General features: G+C 40.9%; 1 protein-coding gene across 1 annotated transcript; it reads left to right on the forward strand.

Annotated features, from left to right (window-relative positions):
• The first annotated feature begins 9416 nt into the window (after nucleotides 1-9416).
• LOC118784103 (keratin, type I cytoskeletal 17-like) lies at nucleotides 9417-17459 on the forward strand. The gene is made up of 8 exons (XM_036538120.1): nucleotides 9417-9933; nucleotides 11037-11119; nucleotides 12700-12856; nucleotides 14696-14857; nucleotides 15396-15521; nucleotides 15916-16133; nucleotides 16705-16727; nucleotides 17231-17459. Exons 1-8 carry the CDS (start codon nucleotides 9592-9594, stop codon nucleotides 17326-17328), a joined length of 1209 nt encoding a protein of 402 aa, XP_036394013.1. The 5' UTR covers nucleotides 9417-9591; the 3' UTR covers nucleotides 17329-17459.
• Nucleotides 17460-18950: the final 1491 nt, after the last annotated feature.

Consider the following 18950-nt stretch of genomic DNA (forward strand, 5'->3'; position numbering starts at 1 on the left):
TTCCAAGAAGGACTGAAGCTGCTCTGAAGGTAGAATGCAACTAAATACTTACAAAGAGAATGTTTTAATAGGTCAGTATGAAATGATGTCACAGGATTCTTTAATGTTATTGTATCTGGTGTTAACACATTAAATAGCAAGCAGACATTTTACTTACAAATCACTTGTGCTGCGAGTTCAGTCACATGTGAGCAGCTCATTATTCCATATAATCATGCTAGACCCTTACAGTCATTTGGTAGCAGGCTATCTGATTGTCCCCAAACTTTCAAACATTAAAACAGGCCCTGAAATCACAGAATGACTTGTTTCATCATGTGTGGGAATTACACTCCCTAACTCACCGTTTCATTCCATATTAAAAGTGTATATATTACACCCTTTCTTGTAGTAACAGTATCTTCCAGGGCATGATTTTATCCCTAACTGTACTGGCACAGGTTAGCTACTACCAGGGTTCATTCAAGTCACCTAGGGCTGGCTGATTGTGATATTGTAAAGTGATCACACCCCTGGAATCAACCAGTTACTACATGGGAGCCTATGGGTTCCCTTTTTCTCCTCCTTCAGTGCTCACCAAGACTGGACACAGCTGGGATGTTGGATCAATTTCAACACCTACCTTGGTCTACAGCTACACAAGGTACCTTGTCTCCAAACATGACAGAGAGGCCCTGTTCGACTCCAGTTCTTTGATCCACATCCGGGGGGGGGTTCTCTTTTCCCTCACTAATTTATGAGTTTTTTAATACCCACACAAGAATAAATCACTTATATTATATATTGCTAAATTTAGCTGTAACCCACTCCATTGGAACATCTCGCAGTGAGAAACAGATTGGACAAGATGAGAAAAAAAAACTACGGATCTGTAGTTTACACCATTGATTTTGACTGACACCTGCTGTTGAACTAATTGCACAAACCTGTAAAAGTGCAGGTTTTCCAAAGCCAAGGGTGTCTCCTACTGGATGAAAAATATTACTACATTATACGGATTACTGTGTAGATACATGGTAATGTTAGCTTTCTATTAATATTACAAAACCATGCTTACCAAAACCAGGGTGGCAAAGGGCGAGCGATTCAGGAAAAAGGTTTAGCTTTAGCAGTTCGACAGAAATTGAGCAGATGGTGAGTCACTACCCCGTATTGCATCCTTGCATAAATGTATTCAGGGTAACATAATCTCACTGTCAAAACCAACCCCTGGCAGCCAGATAACTAAAGTCCAGACAGAAGGATGTGGTGCAGCACACAGTGGTGGTTTATTTACATGGGGCATGTGAAACGTGTAGGATAATGTTTACAAGACATAGTTTAACACTAATAGCTCCATACAAAATTGCAAAAGAAGGACTCTGGTAAAGCTGTATTAATATTCCCATAAATGGACAAATTAGCAAAGACATAGTTTCCGAAAGTGATAGTGTGGTCCTCTTGCTACTATAGTGTCTGACTCTTCTCCTACTGCCCACCTGCCAGACATCAACCAGATTATAAACTCTGTAAACCGCACCAAAAGGACAGGAACTCAGTATAAATTAGCCGGATCCCAAGCACTGTGTAATGCCTTATCCAGAGACCTCTCTACCTCTCTACATCTGGAGGACCTGCGGTCATCCAGAAAAAAGACACAAACAACCTGCAGCTAAGACAGTGGACTAATGTTGCACATGATCAGGGTTGGGGAGTAACGGAATACATGTAACGGTGTTACGTATTTAAAATACAAAATATGAGTAACTGTATTCCATTAGTGAAATTTCACATGTTCCAAACTGCGATTACTCCAACAGTATTGCACTATGCATATTATACATTAAATTGTTAAGCTACTCCTTTCTCACTCACAATGTATTTAGGGTGGCTCGTGCCTTTTCTAACTCATGTTGTCGTGTAATGTACAGTTTTTGAATTAACATTTACAATTCTGAAGAAACTGCGATAAAATGCCCTTAGATTTAACATGGGGGTGCCAAAATGTTAGCCACAACAATGCTAAGTGAACATTCTAAAAATAACCATTCAGAACCTTAAAAATTAAAAACAGTATTCAGAAAGTAATCCAAAGTATTTAGATTACGTTACTTACCTTGAGTAATCTAACAGTATATATCACAAATTACATTTTGGAATAAGTATTCTATAATCTGTAGTGGAATACATATTAAAAGTAACCCTCCCAACCCTGCACATGATACAGAAAGGTACAGGACCTCCTTCTAAGCCATCTTACATTGTAGCACAATATCCAGTAATGAAGTTATTGGCTCGAGTTAGTACTGTTGTAGTTAGCAGTGGCAAATTCCTGACTCTCATAGAGCACTTTGTCACTAAGGTGCTGGAATGTTGCTGGGACCCCCTGCAGGCCATAAGGCATTGGACAGAACTAGAATAATCCTAATGGAATGTGATCAGGTGGTGCAATTAAGGAGTGACAGGTACATACCAGTAACCTTTGTTAAGAGTGAAGATATTGACCGTTTCCCCATCTTGTTAACGGGATCATCTAAGTGGCATAAGGCAGCTGTCTGGTTGTCTTATTGGGTCTCCTAAAGTCGATGCAAAATTGTATCGGGCTATTAACTTCAGCACTGTGACCACAGGATTGCTCCAGGCTCTTGAAGATGGCTCAATCACCTGCATACAAATCATCGTATTGACTTTCTCCGTCATGATGATTTGCATGCAGGTGATTGAGCCATCTTCGAGAGCCTGGAGCAATCCTGTGGTCCCAGTGCCTACGAGGACACCTGGGGGAAAATGACTGACACACAATTTGAAAGCCATGCAGGTGCAAATGTGCTTCGGTAGCTAGAAAGCTAACCAGCTAAGACGCATGTTTGTAAAATAAAAAGTCTAGTAAATGAATTAGTGTTCAGTTAACATTTATCATGGTACCACTTCACATGTTGTTGGGAAAATTGCTTAACACATAAAATGTTTGTTATTATCATTAGGGTTTACATTTATGTGAAGGAGTGTCTGCATTGTTTTCATCTTGGATTTCCTGGCATGTTCATGCCACTGGCTTCAGATCAGCATTTTGAGTTGTTTCTACCTGTAATGCCACTAATTGTAAAGCCCACAATTTGCAGAGTTGCTTGGAGGGTAAAAGTGGAAGTCACAACAAACCCTTCACCCTTGCTTGACCTCATCTCCTATAGTATTTTGCCATGAGTGCAAATGGTGGACAGTGCACTCCCACCAGGAGAAGTTAACCAAAAAGGGCGTGGGAGGCAGATTAGGATACAACTATCATTAGAACTGTGATCTGATTTGACATATTTTTCTGTCTAATCACTGCAGTCATACATGGCTCTGACAGCATCTGCCATTTGTGCTCTAATTTTGGTGACCCAAAAGTGCACAGTCTTTTAAAACATTGCTAAATTTTGCCTCAGGAGCTTCATATCTTTCTTAAGACATTGTGTGTCTCCCTGGTACTGGCGGAATTGTCACTCATTTAAATACCTCAAGATTAGTCAGTGCCACTCATTAACCAGCGGAGGGCAACTTATTAACAACTTTAGCTAACATTTGTCACAGCTGTATATGAACTTTGACTAGCTCAGATTTAGATACTTTCCAGCAGTTACTTATTGACAAACAAAATAATGATAGCATAATTCCATTAAAAGTGTTGGAGTCCAACCTATTTAGAGGATTATTGTGGGTTACTGTAGCGAGAGAAGTGGGGTGACTACAAGTGTGTGTGACGCTGTCAGTAGCAGGGAGACTAAATTAATTTAATTTAATTTTTCCCCAGCAGTACACTGATGCTTTTTATATATGTTTGATTTTTGAGGTAGTGCCTGCTTTTCTTTTCTATATGTAGAAAAGGTATAAAACATGAATTTGTAATGTACTGTTTCATGCAACCTGAGAAGCAGTGGACCTCACATTCACAATGCTCTGCATTTTTGCAGTACCTGTTTTACAACACATTTGGTCACCATAGAAACACCCCTTAGGTGGCTGTGTTGCATCACACAGCTATGTGTTGTGTAGACATGGCACAGGGCAGATTTACATGCAGTGATCAAGATCTGGATATTTCTACACCATCACCACCACATCTGAACCATCCTCACTCAGACCCAGACCCAAAACTTTCTGATAACATTACAAAAATGCCATGACAACAGTACATTTTAGCTGGGTCAAATCAGTGCAAGTTTATTGTGCACTGTGAATATTAAATTTAGTGGGTACTAAACTAGTGGCGTACATGTGAATATATATTGTGTGTCTATCTGTGTGTACATGTTTCTGTGTCATTGGCACATATATGAAGGCTCTTTGAGTTCTGAAGTTGTGTTATATAAGAAGCAGCTCTTATATAATTGCTGCTCATGTGATATTCATTGTTACCTGCATGAACCTGTGTTGTGTCACTGAAGAGGATATCTCGACTTAATTCTGTCAGCAGCTGCTGACAACAATGCCACACTCCAGCATTTGTATCCCTGTCCCTCTCCAGAAAGGTTGTCAGTCTTTATATACTGACTTTGTCAATGAGCCGGTGCTATCACACTGTTCTGTTTTGTTTCTTTGTTAATTCAAACATCAATAGCAAGCAGGACAGACTTCAAAAAACAAACTGACAAATTGACTTCACTAGACACATCAATTAAGAGCTCCTATGAGGGATTCCCTCCAGAATTCCTCAAATGAGTGTCACAACCAGAGGCGTCGTTAGGTCTGATCATTCGGGGCTATAGCCCCAAACATTTTAAGCCTAGCCCCGAGTAGTTCCGCCCTGAAAAAGGAGGTGTTTATAGCAAAACAACAGACAGACTGTGTAACAGAGAGGAACTTGATTTGCAGCATCCGAAGGTGTGAGAATATTTATTCATTATAAAGGTCGATATAACCTCCCCAACCTATCGATGCCGATCTCTCTTCAAAAAAAAAAACAAGCCCCAGGCAAACTTGACTTGGCCCCGAATCTTTTCAATAGCTAGAAACGTCCCTGGTCACAACATTTAAAATACTTTTGAACATATAAACACATATGTAAATAATATCATTTGTCATGGCAACTTTCTATAAGTCCTACATAGAGAGCATTCTGTCATTTTCAGTCCCCTGCTGGTTTCAGTCCCTAACTGTCAACAACAGAAGAAAATGCCTCCAGAATACAGAACACCTGGAACACTTGTTGAGTCTCAAAGAAACCCGACAACTTTCCACGAACAACAAAACTTGATAAAAACATAGGCCATCCTTTTACATAAGACATACTGCCTCCACCCAAATACGCTTGGGATGCCATCTGTCCTTCCAGTGTTTTTGTAGGAGTAATTACTTCCAACAAGTCATTTCACAGCACAGCACTTGAGACAAAAAAAATAGGGCCATTGGCTCCTGAACCAAAACTTTTCAGATAAGTTTTATGAGCCAAATCTCCATTCAAATGTCAAATAAAAAAATAGAAAATTTCCAACAAACTACATACTTACTTTTTGTATTCCTAATTCTTTTCCTAGATCTGTTTCTCTTCACAGTATCTGTTTTGTCTTGCTCCTAAAGCTGTGGTTTAACCTGCTTCTCTGTCCTTATGACACTTTACTGGCAGCAACTTCCATAAATATGGTTGTTGACTATGTACTGTAATCTTTTTTTTTTTACATTTACCCACTGGATTTTCAGCCAGTTCCACCAGCTATTTAAACGTCAAGAATACTTGGCCAGTCAGTGTAGGTTTTCTTGTACCTCCTTTAGCTTTATGAAAGCCAGCATTTCATGCAGGGCTTGAGCGCTTTGAGTGAAGGTCCCCTGAGCTGATTCTTATTATATCCTCCCACAAAAACCCACAAAAACTTTTCTCCACCTTCTCCACCCTCCTCTCCCCTCCTCCTCCTCCCTCCCCCTCTCTCCTCTCTGCCAATGATTTTAGAATTCGCTTTGAGGAAAAGGTGACCAGCATCCGGGACTCCCTCGCTCCCTCAACAACACCCTTGATCACCACAACCAACTGCATCAACCACCTGTCCTCTTTCATGCCGCTCAACGATTTGGATGTGCTTCAATTAATCTCAGACCACCATGCCACAACCTGCTGCTTTTGACACAGTCAACCACCAAATGCAAATCTCAAAGCTGTCAGAGATGGGCATCTCTGGGACCGCCCTCTCTTGGTTCAAGTCCTACCTGACTGATAGATCCTCCCAGACCTACTGAAAAGGTTCCGCCTCTGCACCCACCCCTCTCACTACAGGATACCCATAGGGTTCAGTACTTTTCTCTTTCCCTCCCTCTATCCCCCAGGTCAACGAAAGGATTTCCACATGCCTGGCTGACATATCCAAATGGATGACATCCCACCATCTGAAGCTGAACCTCAAGAAGACAGAACTGCTCTTCATCCCTGCTGGTCCTTCCCCCCTGCAAGACCTCTCCATCACCATTGATGGCACCACAATACCATCCTCTCGATCAGCAAAGAGCCTGGGTGTCATCCTCGACAACAAACTAGACTTCAAGGAGTACATTGCTCGATTCCTTCTCCACAACATCAGGAGGATTTGTCCGTTCCTGACAACATACGCCACACATCTCCTTGTCCAGGCCACAGTGCCCTCTCACCTGGACTCCTGCAACGCTCTCCTCGCAGGCTTCCCAGCCTGCACCACCCAGCCTCTGCAGCTCATTCAGAACGCAGCTGCCCGACTAATCTTCAACCTCCCCAAATTCTCCTATGTCACACCCCTGCTTAAATCCCTTCACTGGCTTCCTGTCGCAGCTAGGATCAGATTCAAAACCCTGACCCTGGCCTTCTCTGCAGTCAACAGGACAGCCCCTGCCTATCTCCAAGACCTCATCCAGCCCTATACATCCGCCCGGCCCCTACGCTCAGCAGCAGCTGGACGTCTTGTTCCTCGCACTGACAGACCGAGAGGTTGCAACAGCACGTTTCTCCTCCATTGCTCCCCAGTGGTGGAGCGAACTCCCTATCCCGCTACGGACAGCTCCATCACTCCAATCCTTCAGACGTGGACTCTATCTGGACTGACCAGTATCTCACAATACCCCCCCCCGCCCCCGACCAGTCCCTTCCCAACTCCTGTCTGCTGTCATCTTTCAGCTCCCCATCTGGATTTCTGTTTTTTTGTTACCACCTTTACTCCGGCACTCATTGCGCTGTTTGAATTCGGATCTTGTTAGTTGCCCTATACTCTGTAGCTGTATAAATCAGTTAGCACTGCATCCTCAAACAGACTTTGCTCTCAGTTGAGAACTACTGTCTCATTGTGGAACTGTACACATCCTGTCCCCGTACTGTCATTACTTACTTACTGTATGCACTTTTGTATGTCGCTCTGGATAAAAGTGTCTGCTAAATAAATAAATGTAAATGTAATGTAAATGCTCTAGATTCAGAGAGACAAAGAGCCGCATGCTCATCTGGAGCCACTAGTTGCCTGCCCATGACTTCACCTATTCATTTTTCTGCAGCAGTAGAGAAAGCGAATTGAGGAAGTCTGCCTGAACGGTCACATAATGTAGAAATGTGGAAACAGATAAATACATGAATAAATAATTAAATGTAGAAATACATAAATAAATGTAGAAATATTATAAATAAACATTTATTTATGTATATAATTGTTTGTTTACTCATTCATTCATTCATGCATTTTTAAATAAATCAGCTATCCACCTCCATAACCTATTATCCAGTAACAAGCAAGCTTTTAACATATCGAACAGAATGTGCTGTACTCGTTATTAGCGATCCTCGGTAGCACTGCATTCCGTCGATCACGCATGACCTGTAGACAACCCTGAAGAGAGCTCCTGAATTGCACAATCACAAATGAAAGTTCAAGCACTTTAGGCATGCCAAGCACATTCAGAATACAGGCTTTCTAATCCAGAAGACATTACTGACTCCAAAGAATCAAAACTGTAGACGAGGAACACCACAAGTATTCTGAAGTAATTACCTATGCAACACTCGTGGCATTACGTCATGGTTGAGTGTTTCTGCTATCTTATCAGGGTATAACAGACAATAGGTCATTTTTGTCAAAAATAACTGCATTTTTATTACATTGCATTAACCTGTGTCACTTGTAGAATTACACTACATTACATTCATTTAGAAGAGGCTCTTATTCAGCACAAGAGTAGTCATCATCAAGGACAGCACACACCCCCAACACAGTCTCTTCACACTCCTGCCATCAGGCAGACGCTACAAAAGTGTGAAGGCTAGGACCACAAGACTAACAAACAGCTTCTTTCCACAGGCCATCAGGCTTGTGAACATACACTGCACTTTCCAATCAACCTAACTCTGAACTCCAGTGAACTCCCTTACAGCGATAAGTGCAATATCATATAAAACACATCTCAGGAGCATATGCACAATGCACTCTATGTCCACTTTGCACAATAGCGCACAACTATATGTTTACATATTTATAACACACTGGTGTACATATATTTTATATTCTAGTGTTCTTTGTGTGTACAGATCTTTTTATATTTTATTTTCTACTTAAAATAAAAAAAAAATTCTTTATGGTAGTATGCCAAAGGAGGACCAGCAAAGTAAGAATTTCATTGTATGGTGTAACAACACGTTTTCACTGTGCATATGACAATAAAAGACTCTTGACTCTTGAGAACAAGTGTATCCAGTATCAAGTTAAATGAGCAATAGTGTCAAACCAGGCTGACAACACTCCCAGACCAGTGAGTGTGAGCACAACATCAACAACTGTGAGCACCACAGTATCCATAATACATCGCAATACTACACATAAAACAGGCAGCAAGTAATAGGCCTACATGTAGCAGGTGTTAAGTGGGCACTGAGGTGGAAGTCTGAAGAGGTGGTTCTTCACAGTACGTCAGACACTGGCAAGTGATTCTGCTGTCCTGAACCCCATGGGAAGTTCATTTCACCACGGGGGGACCAGTACAGACAGGCATTGCTTCTGAGAGGAGAGATCCCGTCAGGAAGGTCAGTTGTCCGAAGGTTGCATAGCGTACTGATCTGACTGGTACCCTACATACGGTTTGAAGACTGATTGTAGGTATGAGGGGGCTGTTCCATTCACTGTCCTAGAGGGACAGGTTGTAGAAAAGTCGTACAGCTGCATTCTGGATTAACTGCAGGGGTATGATGGCACAGATAGGAAGACAAGCAAGGAAGGAGTTAGAGTTGACATGTATTGCAGAATGTAGAATTGCGCACTACATGTACCTGTTATATACAACAACATTACATAATTTGTTTCTTTTTTATGACTACATCTATACTATCTAGCTTTCACTGCAAAAGAAAACGACAGATTAGCGGAGTCACACGGCATTTCATGCACTGCAGGAATGTCAACAAGCCCGTTCATCTGTTATCTCAGTCCTTAACAGGTCAGTCGAATTCTGGAGCTGGTGGATGAACAGGTTGATGTAAGGGGGCTAGAGTTAGAACGGACACGCCCCTTAAAGAACAGCAAAAAAGGAAACACCCACCTGAACAGATACCGTGTACATCAACCAAACTTTTGGTTGTATTCTCTGATCCATCATACAACACGAACGGCTTTCTTCATCCCTTTAATCTTTCTTAAAATGTCGCAGTACCCCTACATCCCGTTTCGTCGAGCGTATAGTTTAAGTGGGATTGGTTCCTCTAAGCGTATGTCTGCTTCGACTTTATCAACGCCACGGTCATCCGTGCACGGCGGCGTGGGACTTTCGTTGAGAAACGTCGGCTCGATGAGTTTTGAGAACAATGACAAACTGGCCATGCAGAACCTCAACGACCGCCTCTCCACTTACCTGGAGAGGGTGCGCTCCTTGGAGTCTGACAACGCCAGGCTCGAGCAGACGATAAGGGAGTGGAGCCAGGGTCGTCCGGTGGAGCGGGACTACAGCGATTTTGAAAGAACCATCAATGAACTTCGCTGCCAGGTATGGAGAGAGCTAAGAAAAAAAAGAGCCATGCCATGCAATCCAGTACTGAAGGTGCAGATTGAGAAAAATTCAAATAACGGTATATACTGTATACTTTCTACAAAGAGGACAGTGGCATTGTGCAAATGTACACGTTAAGGAGCGGCTCCTGTGAGTGATTGTTAATTACACGTAGAAAGACCGCGCCCCCTATCCCTTAAGTAATGTTGTGCTGAAGTTCAAAACCCAGGGATTAATAAGGTATGGCTGTGTTTTTGGACCTTACACAAAGCAACAGTGGAAGAAAGATAGACTTTACTGTACACTAGCAACTCCGATCTTAGGTTTCCTGAACTGAGCGAATAAGCACCATGACTGTGTGGTTGCTGGGAAACGCTGAACAGTCGATTAATGAGTTTGAAATGCTGATCCGTGCCCGCCATTTACTTGGTATACCAGTATAAATTCTGTGTGTTTGTTTGGGTTTTTTTTTTTTCTTTCATTTTTTTATGTCCTTTCGTGGTCTTATGAGATTGTAAACGGACTATGTGCATAACAGCAGAAGATATGAAGGGTATTCTTGTGTCTCAGGGGGAGGTGGAGATAATATTGTTGTCTACACCACTAGTTATCTTACTAATACATATCTAGGACTATGGCAACATACATCTCCCATGTGTCCATGTCAGAAAGTTCAACCTTTTTCAGTTAAAGAAAGGACAGAGTGCACATTACATAGTTCTTGCTCAGTCTACTGTTATTACAAAAAGAGGTTACCAAAATGTGACACTTTAAATGGAGTATCGATAGGGCCAAATGTGCAAAACAAGCACCGGCTGAAAAACAGGCATTGATTTTAAATTGTCATTACTATGGCAAAACATGGACTGTGACATGAATTCCTTTGCATTCAACAGAATTGTATTAAAATCTGGTTTCTTGTGATGTTTCTACAGCTAATCCTATTCATCCTTTGTCCTTTCTTCACCATCTTATTGGGCCTGTCCATTGTAGAACCATGTCCAGTTATAACCTTAAAAGAGGCATCGGATTCATTAATCTGTCAACCTGGTTGACTCCTTGTATGCCAGTTTGTAAGATGACATTGTTTTATGTTCTAGGTCAGTACTGGGTCAAGAGGCAACGTGAAGACAATGCTGCAGATTGATAATGCTCGGCTGGCGTCCGATGACTTCAGAATCAAGTTAGTTTGTGTCGGTTTTCGCAACATCTTCTGTCTGGCTTTTTCTCCTTGGAAACTGAATTGGCACTGAAATCAGCATCAGGACTGAAAAAGTGATTGAGGAGGCTTTCTGTTTCTGTTATTCTGTTGTTATTTTCAACAACAGTTGCTTTGGTAACACTCAAGTAATGTGTCAATGTTCCTAAAATGTTATACAAAACCTTATATGTAAGCAGGGCTTTTTCTATGTAGATGTCATGAACTATGCTATTGTCTTACAAGCTCTTTGAGCAGTTATTCCCAATATTAAAATGGTGCATCCAATCTACTGAAAAACATTACTTATAGTCAAGTAATATAAAAGGCATAGTCACATTTTATTATCCCCCCAGTGTCAGATGAATTTCATAATCTTCTCAGTTCCTTTATATTAGTTGAGCAGAAAACACATATTCTGCTACAGTGTTACTCAAAGCACATTCAATTTCGAACTTCCGCAGAATTTGTCAAAGAGAAAAAGACAGAGTGTGCAGAAATATATCTGTTCATCTACCCACATCACACTGACATATCTTATTTTCGGCCCTGTGCACTGCATTGTGGTAAATGTCTATGGTCTTTGGTTGAGATGTTTATGTGACGAAGTGATTTCAAAACATAAGATGCTGTGAGGTGCTAGAAGTTAGGCCAGAGACCAGATTCCAGACATTGAGATGATGAGTCCTGGTATAGGTAGAGTAATACATGCAAATATTTGAACATATAAATTTAAAAGATCTGCTCAGCAGGTGCCCTTATCCAGACCAAATCATACTCCAACGCTATACACTTTAACAGCAGGAGCATTATTAAAGCTGTTTATCTTATCAACCAAGCAAGGGTTGAACAGAAATGTTTCATCAAGGTGTTGACAACTTATGAAAAGTCTAGATCCCTAACCACTAATCCACATGTCCTACATTATTTTGAATGGCCACATGCAAAATGAGGAATTAAAATGTGAATATCTTATGTATGTATGGAAATTTATTTATTTTAAGTATGTATGGAAAATATTTTCTTATACCAAGATATTTTTCTTTGATAGTAATGTAGGACATGTGGGTTAGTGGTAATGGATCTAGACTTTTCATGTACAGTTGCCACTACTATTCTGCATTGAGATTACAAAATTGTCACCAAAGTGGTATGTTTTTTTCTTCCCAATGGTTTGTAAAAAATAAAACAAATGTGAGAAGTAACACTTAAACAACTTGACATTATTCCTAAATCATCGTCTGTCTCACTCACTCAGCTTTACTTACTCAATTATGCAAATGGTGGTTCACACTGGTTACACCAGTTATCTCTGGGAAGTGAGGCTGTAGTTGAGGGGAGCCCCCCTGTCCTTTGGAGATTATGTAAATACAGTCAAATATCTCATATTTGCCCTCTGCAACTGTGATGTTGAAGTATGCAAGACAGTCTTTTTCCTGAATTCTGTCCTTTTTAACAGAATATGTTTGGACAGATTTAGAAAGACAAAGAAAGAGAGATACTGTCTCTTTCACAAGCATAAAGCGTGCTTGCTGGGTGTGTAACATTTGTGTTGGTGTCCACAGGTACGAGGCTGAACTGCTGCTGCGGCAGTCGATGGAGGCAGATGTGATGGGCCTGCGGCGGACGATGGATGACATGACCTTAGTGCGCGCTGCCCTGGAGGCACAGGTGGAGGAGCTGAATGAAGAGCTCATCCACCTGAAGAAGAGCCACCAAGAAGTGAGAATCTAGTGACACCTCACCTCACCCTGGCTCCACTTTGCTCCTGAATAGCATATTGGCAGCACTGCTGTAATTACAACCACCAACGGTTATGACACCACCTACTAGATTATCCAGCATGTGGCTAATTGCTAACTAGTTTACGATACATTATTACATTACATTATTGGCATTTAACAGACGCTCTTATCCAGAGCGACCTACATGAATTACTGTTTTTTTTTTACAAAGTTATCCATTTATACAGCTGGATATTTTTAGTGAGGCTGTGTTAAGTACCTTGCCCAAGGGTACAACGGCAATCAAGCCAGCAACCTTTCAGTTACAAGTCCTGCTCCTTAACCGCTGTGCTAACAATAACCATTATTTTATGGTGCTGGCTAGTTTATCTGCTACTTTTTCTCTTTGTTCAGAAAAGCAAGATATATTGAGAGATTATTCATGATTATATTAAAATAGTAACATGGATTTACCCATGCCTGTAGACATCCCAGTTGAAGGTTATCTTCAGAGGCCTCACAGAGGAGATTACCCACTCTTGCAACAAAGTGGTGGTAACACTGACACTAGTGCTGACGGTGTCAACAAGCCTGATACTACTGGTAATTTCTGAGCTCAGAGCATGAAGATAAAAATTTTACTATGGTGTAAATGGGATGATGTGTTAATCAGAAAACAGAAAAGAGAGTTATTGTTTTAAAGAACATGAACTACTAATAGAGTAAAGGGATAATTTACTCCACATTACAAAAAGTCACTTCTGAACAAATTGTGTTGCTCACCATCCGTCTTTCAAAATGGTCTACACTGATGCCTTGATAAGGAAATGTGTTCACAAACTAGTAAAGCAGTGCCCAGCCATCTGACAAACAGATAGCTGGATGTAATGTTATGATTTTATTAGCTAGCTAGCTCACTAGTACTTTGATCCACCCTGTTAAAACCAAGCACATTTTGTTGCCGGTATAATGCCTTTTCTCTCTCTCTCTCTCTCTCTCTCTCTCTCTCTCTCTCTCTCTCTCTCTCTCTCTCTCTCTCTCTCTCTCTCTCTCACTCACACACACACACACACACACACACACACACACACACACACACACCACATGTAAATGCAACTACCCTGCCTTGTAAAGAGGGACAGAGCAAAGCCTGGCAGAGGCAAATTAAACAAAAAGACATTGCCAAAGCAATAGACAGAGGGAAGAGGAACAGGAATCTACTCGTACCTGACCTTATGTCTCCTAGGAAGTAATAAATATGACCAGTTCTGTCCAGCTAAGGCTAGTTAACTTATAGGTGTTCTATACAACTGGTGTTCTATGTCTACATTGTCAGTAGCTGTCTACCATGGCAGCTCACAATTTTTTAGCATGTTGTTTTTAACCCAATATTCTACTCTAATCCTCTTACTGTAAAACTCTTCTCAAAATGGTGTAACACAGCAACTCAATTCTGACCAAAGACAGATGGCTGCAAAACCCTGTGTTTATTTTGTGGAAATTTCAGAGGACAATGAAATGCTTTACATTTTCACATTATTGGCATTTAGTAGCGACTTACAACAATTACAGGTTTTTACAATGTAATCTATTTATAAAGCTGGATATTTACTGAGGCAATTCTGGGTTAAGTACCTTGCCCAGGGGTATTTGAACTAGCAACCTTTTGGTTACGAGTCCTGCTCCTTAACCACTATGCTACACTGCCGCCCCACTAACAGCGGAAACTAACACAGTGATGCAGCTTCTACTCCAGCTTTTACAGTAGTTGCCACAACTGCTGCTGTGTGAGCCTAACAGGACCTTTGATGTGACACTGCGATCTCTGTGTCCCCAGGAGGTGATGGCGCTACGGACTTGTGCAGGTGGCAATGTGAGGGTGGAGGTAGATGCTGCGCCTCAGGAGGACCTATCCCGGCTGCTGGCTGACATTCGGACCAAGTACAAACGCATTACTGAGGAGAACTGCAGGGGGATGGAGGCCTGGTACAATGAAAAGGTCAGGAGCAGAAATACATATGGGTGGAGCAATCACATAGTTGTGGTGGAAGATATTCTAAATACAGTGAAGTCAATAGCAACTTGAAAGAAGTAAACCTATTAATTGTGACTCAGGAGGTCACTGTGACATATTGCATGACAAGCCAATAACTCTGCCTTACGTTTGGTGTATTGTGTTAACTCTAATGCACAATGGTCTTACAGAGATACTTTCAGGTACAGTACTGCCACTCACAGAGACCAACATTGTAGTTTAACCATAACTCTGTCTGTTGCTATACCTAGGAGTGATTCAGGATGTATTTTTCAGCAGACTTTTGCCAAATGAGGTCCATCTAAAAGAATCTGTCATGCTAAACCTTGCTCTACCCACTTTAGAGACAGAATGCATGGACAGCTGTATTTGAAATCTGAACTTTGGAGCCAACACCGCATGTGATTTTAAAAATGTGAATTTCATGCGGCAGCAGTGTTGACATGTTTTGGGGCTGGTGTGTTTCTTATTAAAAGTCTACTTTCTCTCTTTCCATGTGTAGTTTACCAGCCTGAACCAGGTAGTGTCCCTCAGTTCAGAGGTCCTGGAGTCCAGCAAGGCTGAGCTGTCAGAGCTGCAGCGCACTGCTGAGACCCTACAGATCGACTTGAAGTTCCACCGTAGCCTGGTACAGTATATTTATTCTACCTCACACTTGGACCAATCCAGCTCCTGCTAGAACCAGCAGGATGGCTTGGCTGTTGTTAGTGTGAGCACTCCCTCTGCCGGCACTATGAAGGATAATCAGTTAAGGTCCATTTAATTAAAATTGGAGATGTAGTGGCATCAGGAATTTTACAAATCTGAATTGACAAAAGACATTGTTTTATTTGGCCTTGCAGTCTGGCAAAATTTCTTTCAGCTGCATTTGACACTCAAATCAGTTTCGTTTGAGATGAAATGTTAAATCATTATCACTATTGTGATCATGTTCAAATTGATTCATTGCATTTTAAAAAATGACTGAGTTTAAAGTATAAAGATCTTTCCCCTATAGAAAGCAATCCCTCTCTGTCACTCAGAAAGCCACTCTGGAGGGGGATCTGCAGGAGGCGGAGCATAAGACTGCACTGGAGCTGCAGCAGCTGCAGACGAAGGTGCACCAGATGGAGGAGAAGCTGCAAATGCTGAGGGCCAGTATTGCGCAACAGTCCAACGAGTACAGCAGCCTTCTGGACCTCAAAACCCTGCTGGAGAAGGAGATTGCTCAGTATAGGAAGCTGCTGTCGGGGGAGAACAAGTGAGAGGAGGAGGGAGGGAAAAAGAAAAGCTTGTGAATAATTCAGACTGTAAAGAGATTACTTTTGTCCTTAAGATGTGATGAAAGGTGCACATTGCTAGGTTGCCTGATTTTTATTGCACACCATGCTAATTCAGAACAGATGACAGCTACAATTGTAAGAGAAGACAATTTTCCACTGTAGCAATCATTTTAGTGGTAAAAATAATAAAGTTTGTTGGTATATAGGCCTATATAAAGCTTTAGTATTAATCATTAGGATCAAAATTGCATTCAGAGTCCCAGTGCATATTTTTGTGACTTATTGCTGATTGCTCTTGTCTGTGATGATAATACAAACCGTTATGTTAAAATCAAAGCCTTAATTGTGAGCAATTAAGGAAAACATTGACAGGGCCTATTTGAGTGATATGTCTGAATACATCAGTGATACATCAGTGATCAGTGACCATTTCTTGACTATGGTATGCTGTGTTCATTCTCCTCTATTCATAGATTTAAAAAGAGTAAAGCTGTCAGTATGTGGAAAATTGTAGCATGGTAACATTTTTCTTTGTTCTTTTTCTGACAGAATCATCTTGAAGGAGACAGAAGGCAAGTGCCATTTCTGCATTCACTTTCAATTTAGTTCTGAAGACAAACTACCATGTCCTTATACATGAAGCAAACATACACAGAAAGCACATTAGGTCAGCACACGGGTTTAAGACTGTTGAAATGCAATCCATCTGGCTTTTATTACTGCAACTGATGTGTAGAATGTAAATGTGCATGTGCCCCAGTTAAGGGTATAGTAGAATTATTCTTAGGGATCAAGGGGAAATAAGAAAAAAGTGGAAGGGAGAATAGGGCTCTATCTACTTCATGAAGCTGTTTAAGTCCAGGATCAGAGTGGGTACGGAGCAAAATGCATGCAATGATTCTGTATGGTTTTAGGAGCTAAAATGAATATCTGCCAACTTTGAAAATACCATGTCACATTTTCACAGATTGCATGCTACTACTTGGCACCTGTCGACCTGGGTAATAGTAGTGGTTACTGGTCAGTTGAAGGCACTTTCACACAAGGGGCTCATGTTGTTTTTCTGGTCTTGCAGAGAGCACGATGACCTGTAAGGTGAGGACTATTGTGGAGGAGGTGGTGAATGGCAAAGTAGTATCCTCCCAGGTGGAGGAAGTGGAGCAGCAAATCTGAGGTCCTCATCTTAACACAATTAACTGTTGGGTCAATGAATAAGTTATGAATCAGAGGAAACAGATCTTGGATGAGTATCTTATTTTTAGTCAAATCCCTTTTCATTGCTGGGAACTTCACTATAAAAATTCTGTTACATACTAAGAATTTTGAATAACAAAATATTTTGTTATATGTGATAACATTCATACAACATATAGTAAACAAATGTCAGTTTTTTTTATTTTGGCAACTGATGAAAACTGTAGTGTTTGAGAAGTTGTACTGCATTGGTTATTAAAGGATTACTTTGGCAGAAATGATGCATGGCTGATGTGTCACTTCATATGAGTGAAAGCTTTGTCTTGCACTTGATGTTTGTGTGGATCTTCCCCATCTAAATACTGATTTCCCATATGTCAGTTCACTCTCTATTCCTGAGTGAATATGTACCAGAAAAACTACTGATTTTGATAACAGGAGACTGCATCCTAAGGCTGCGACAGTTGTATTTTCTGTGCAAAACACCCACTTATTGTTTGTGGTCCAGCTTACAGCTGCATGCTTGTTAACTTCAATAACTGCCAGTCCTGCTTTGAACCATAAACCATGCCATTGACATTATACACATACACACACACACAAATGCATACGTGCATAAGCGGTTTAAAATTTTGAATCGAGTTGTGTCCTGTACATGACCATGTGGGAGCGTGCAGGTACTGGCTAATGATTTCATTGGCCCTTCCTCTCAGTTAGACTAGGTACTATAAATGAGAGTTGAGAATGGTGAGAAGGTAGAACAGAACTAGAAGTTTTATGTAATTTTTGCACTCCTTTGCTAAAATAATTTTAATCCTTGTTTGAACCATTTTATGTGCCTGTTTGGCTGATTTTAATCTGTGTCTTTATTCATAATAAATTAATTTCTTATAGTCTATTCCTGTTTTTAGGGACCATTATGTGTGAGAAGCAATCAGCCAATTATAGAGGCAAATAGTTACCTTACTAAAGGTCACAGGAGCAGTGCCCCACCTGGGAACCAAACCTTTCTGCTAAAAGGCTTGTTCCTTAAATCTTACTTCAAACTATTACCCAAATGTTATTTTTAATGTAGCTCATGTTTTTATGAATGTCAAAATGGCTTCAAGACTGATTTGTCTTACACGACATAGTATTGCACTAATAAGAAATGCACTGGTTACTGCTGATTGCTTTTATGCATACACCCCTATGTTCTATAATGCCTGTGCTATTTGTGTGCTCTTTGCTTCTATTAATGTTTCTTGTCTTCTGTAGCACCTGATTTTTTCAACAACACTTCAACCACAGGATATAAAAAGCTACTTGCCTTATCTTAGCTGGTTATACCTTCAAATGTGTGAGCTGGTAATACCTGTTGTGAACTTGTCTCTCCTATCATCTTTGAATGTTAAAGGTGAACAAAAACTGAAAATTATTTCTGGTATGCTGAGTTTACTCTTAGTAGCTTGAAGTTTTGCTGTGCCTCTACCTTAGACTATTCTGTTGAGATGATACCTGTATTCATTATCACAGTTGGTTTTACTGGAGATACAGCAGCAGTACCCTATATTGGGCCATGTTTTGTACTTTTCACATATGGTTTTAGTAATCCAGTGGGT

This window comes from Megalops cyprinoides, chromosome 1, assembly GCF_013368585.1.
Source record: "Megalops cyprinoides isolate fMegCyp1 chromosome 1, fMegCyp1.pri, whole genome shotgun sequence".
Classification (NCBI taxonomy): Eukaryota; Metazoa; Chordata; class Actinopteri; order Elopiformes; family Megalopidae; genus Megalops; species Megalops cyprinoides.

Coding starts and splice junctions, on each gene's coding strand:
- LOC118784103 (XM_036538120.1), top strand. CDS start 9,592: ATGTCGCAGTACCCCTACATCCCGTTTCGTCGAGCGTATAGTTTAAGT. Junction 14,858..15,395: donor AGGCCTGGTACAATGAAAAG/GTCAGGAGCAGA, acceptor TTCCATGTGTAG/TTTACCAGCCTGAACCAGGT. Junction 16,134..16,704: donor CTGCTGTCGGGGGAGAACAA/GTGAGAGGAGGA, acceptor TTTTTCTGACAG/AATCATCTTGAAGGAGACAG.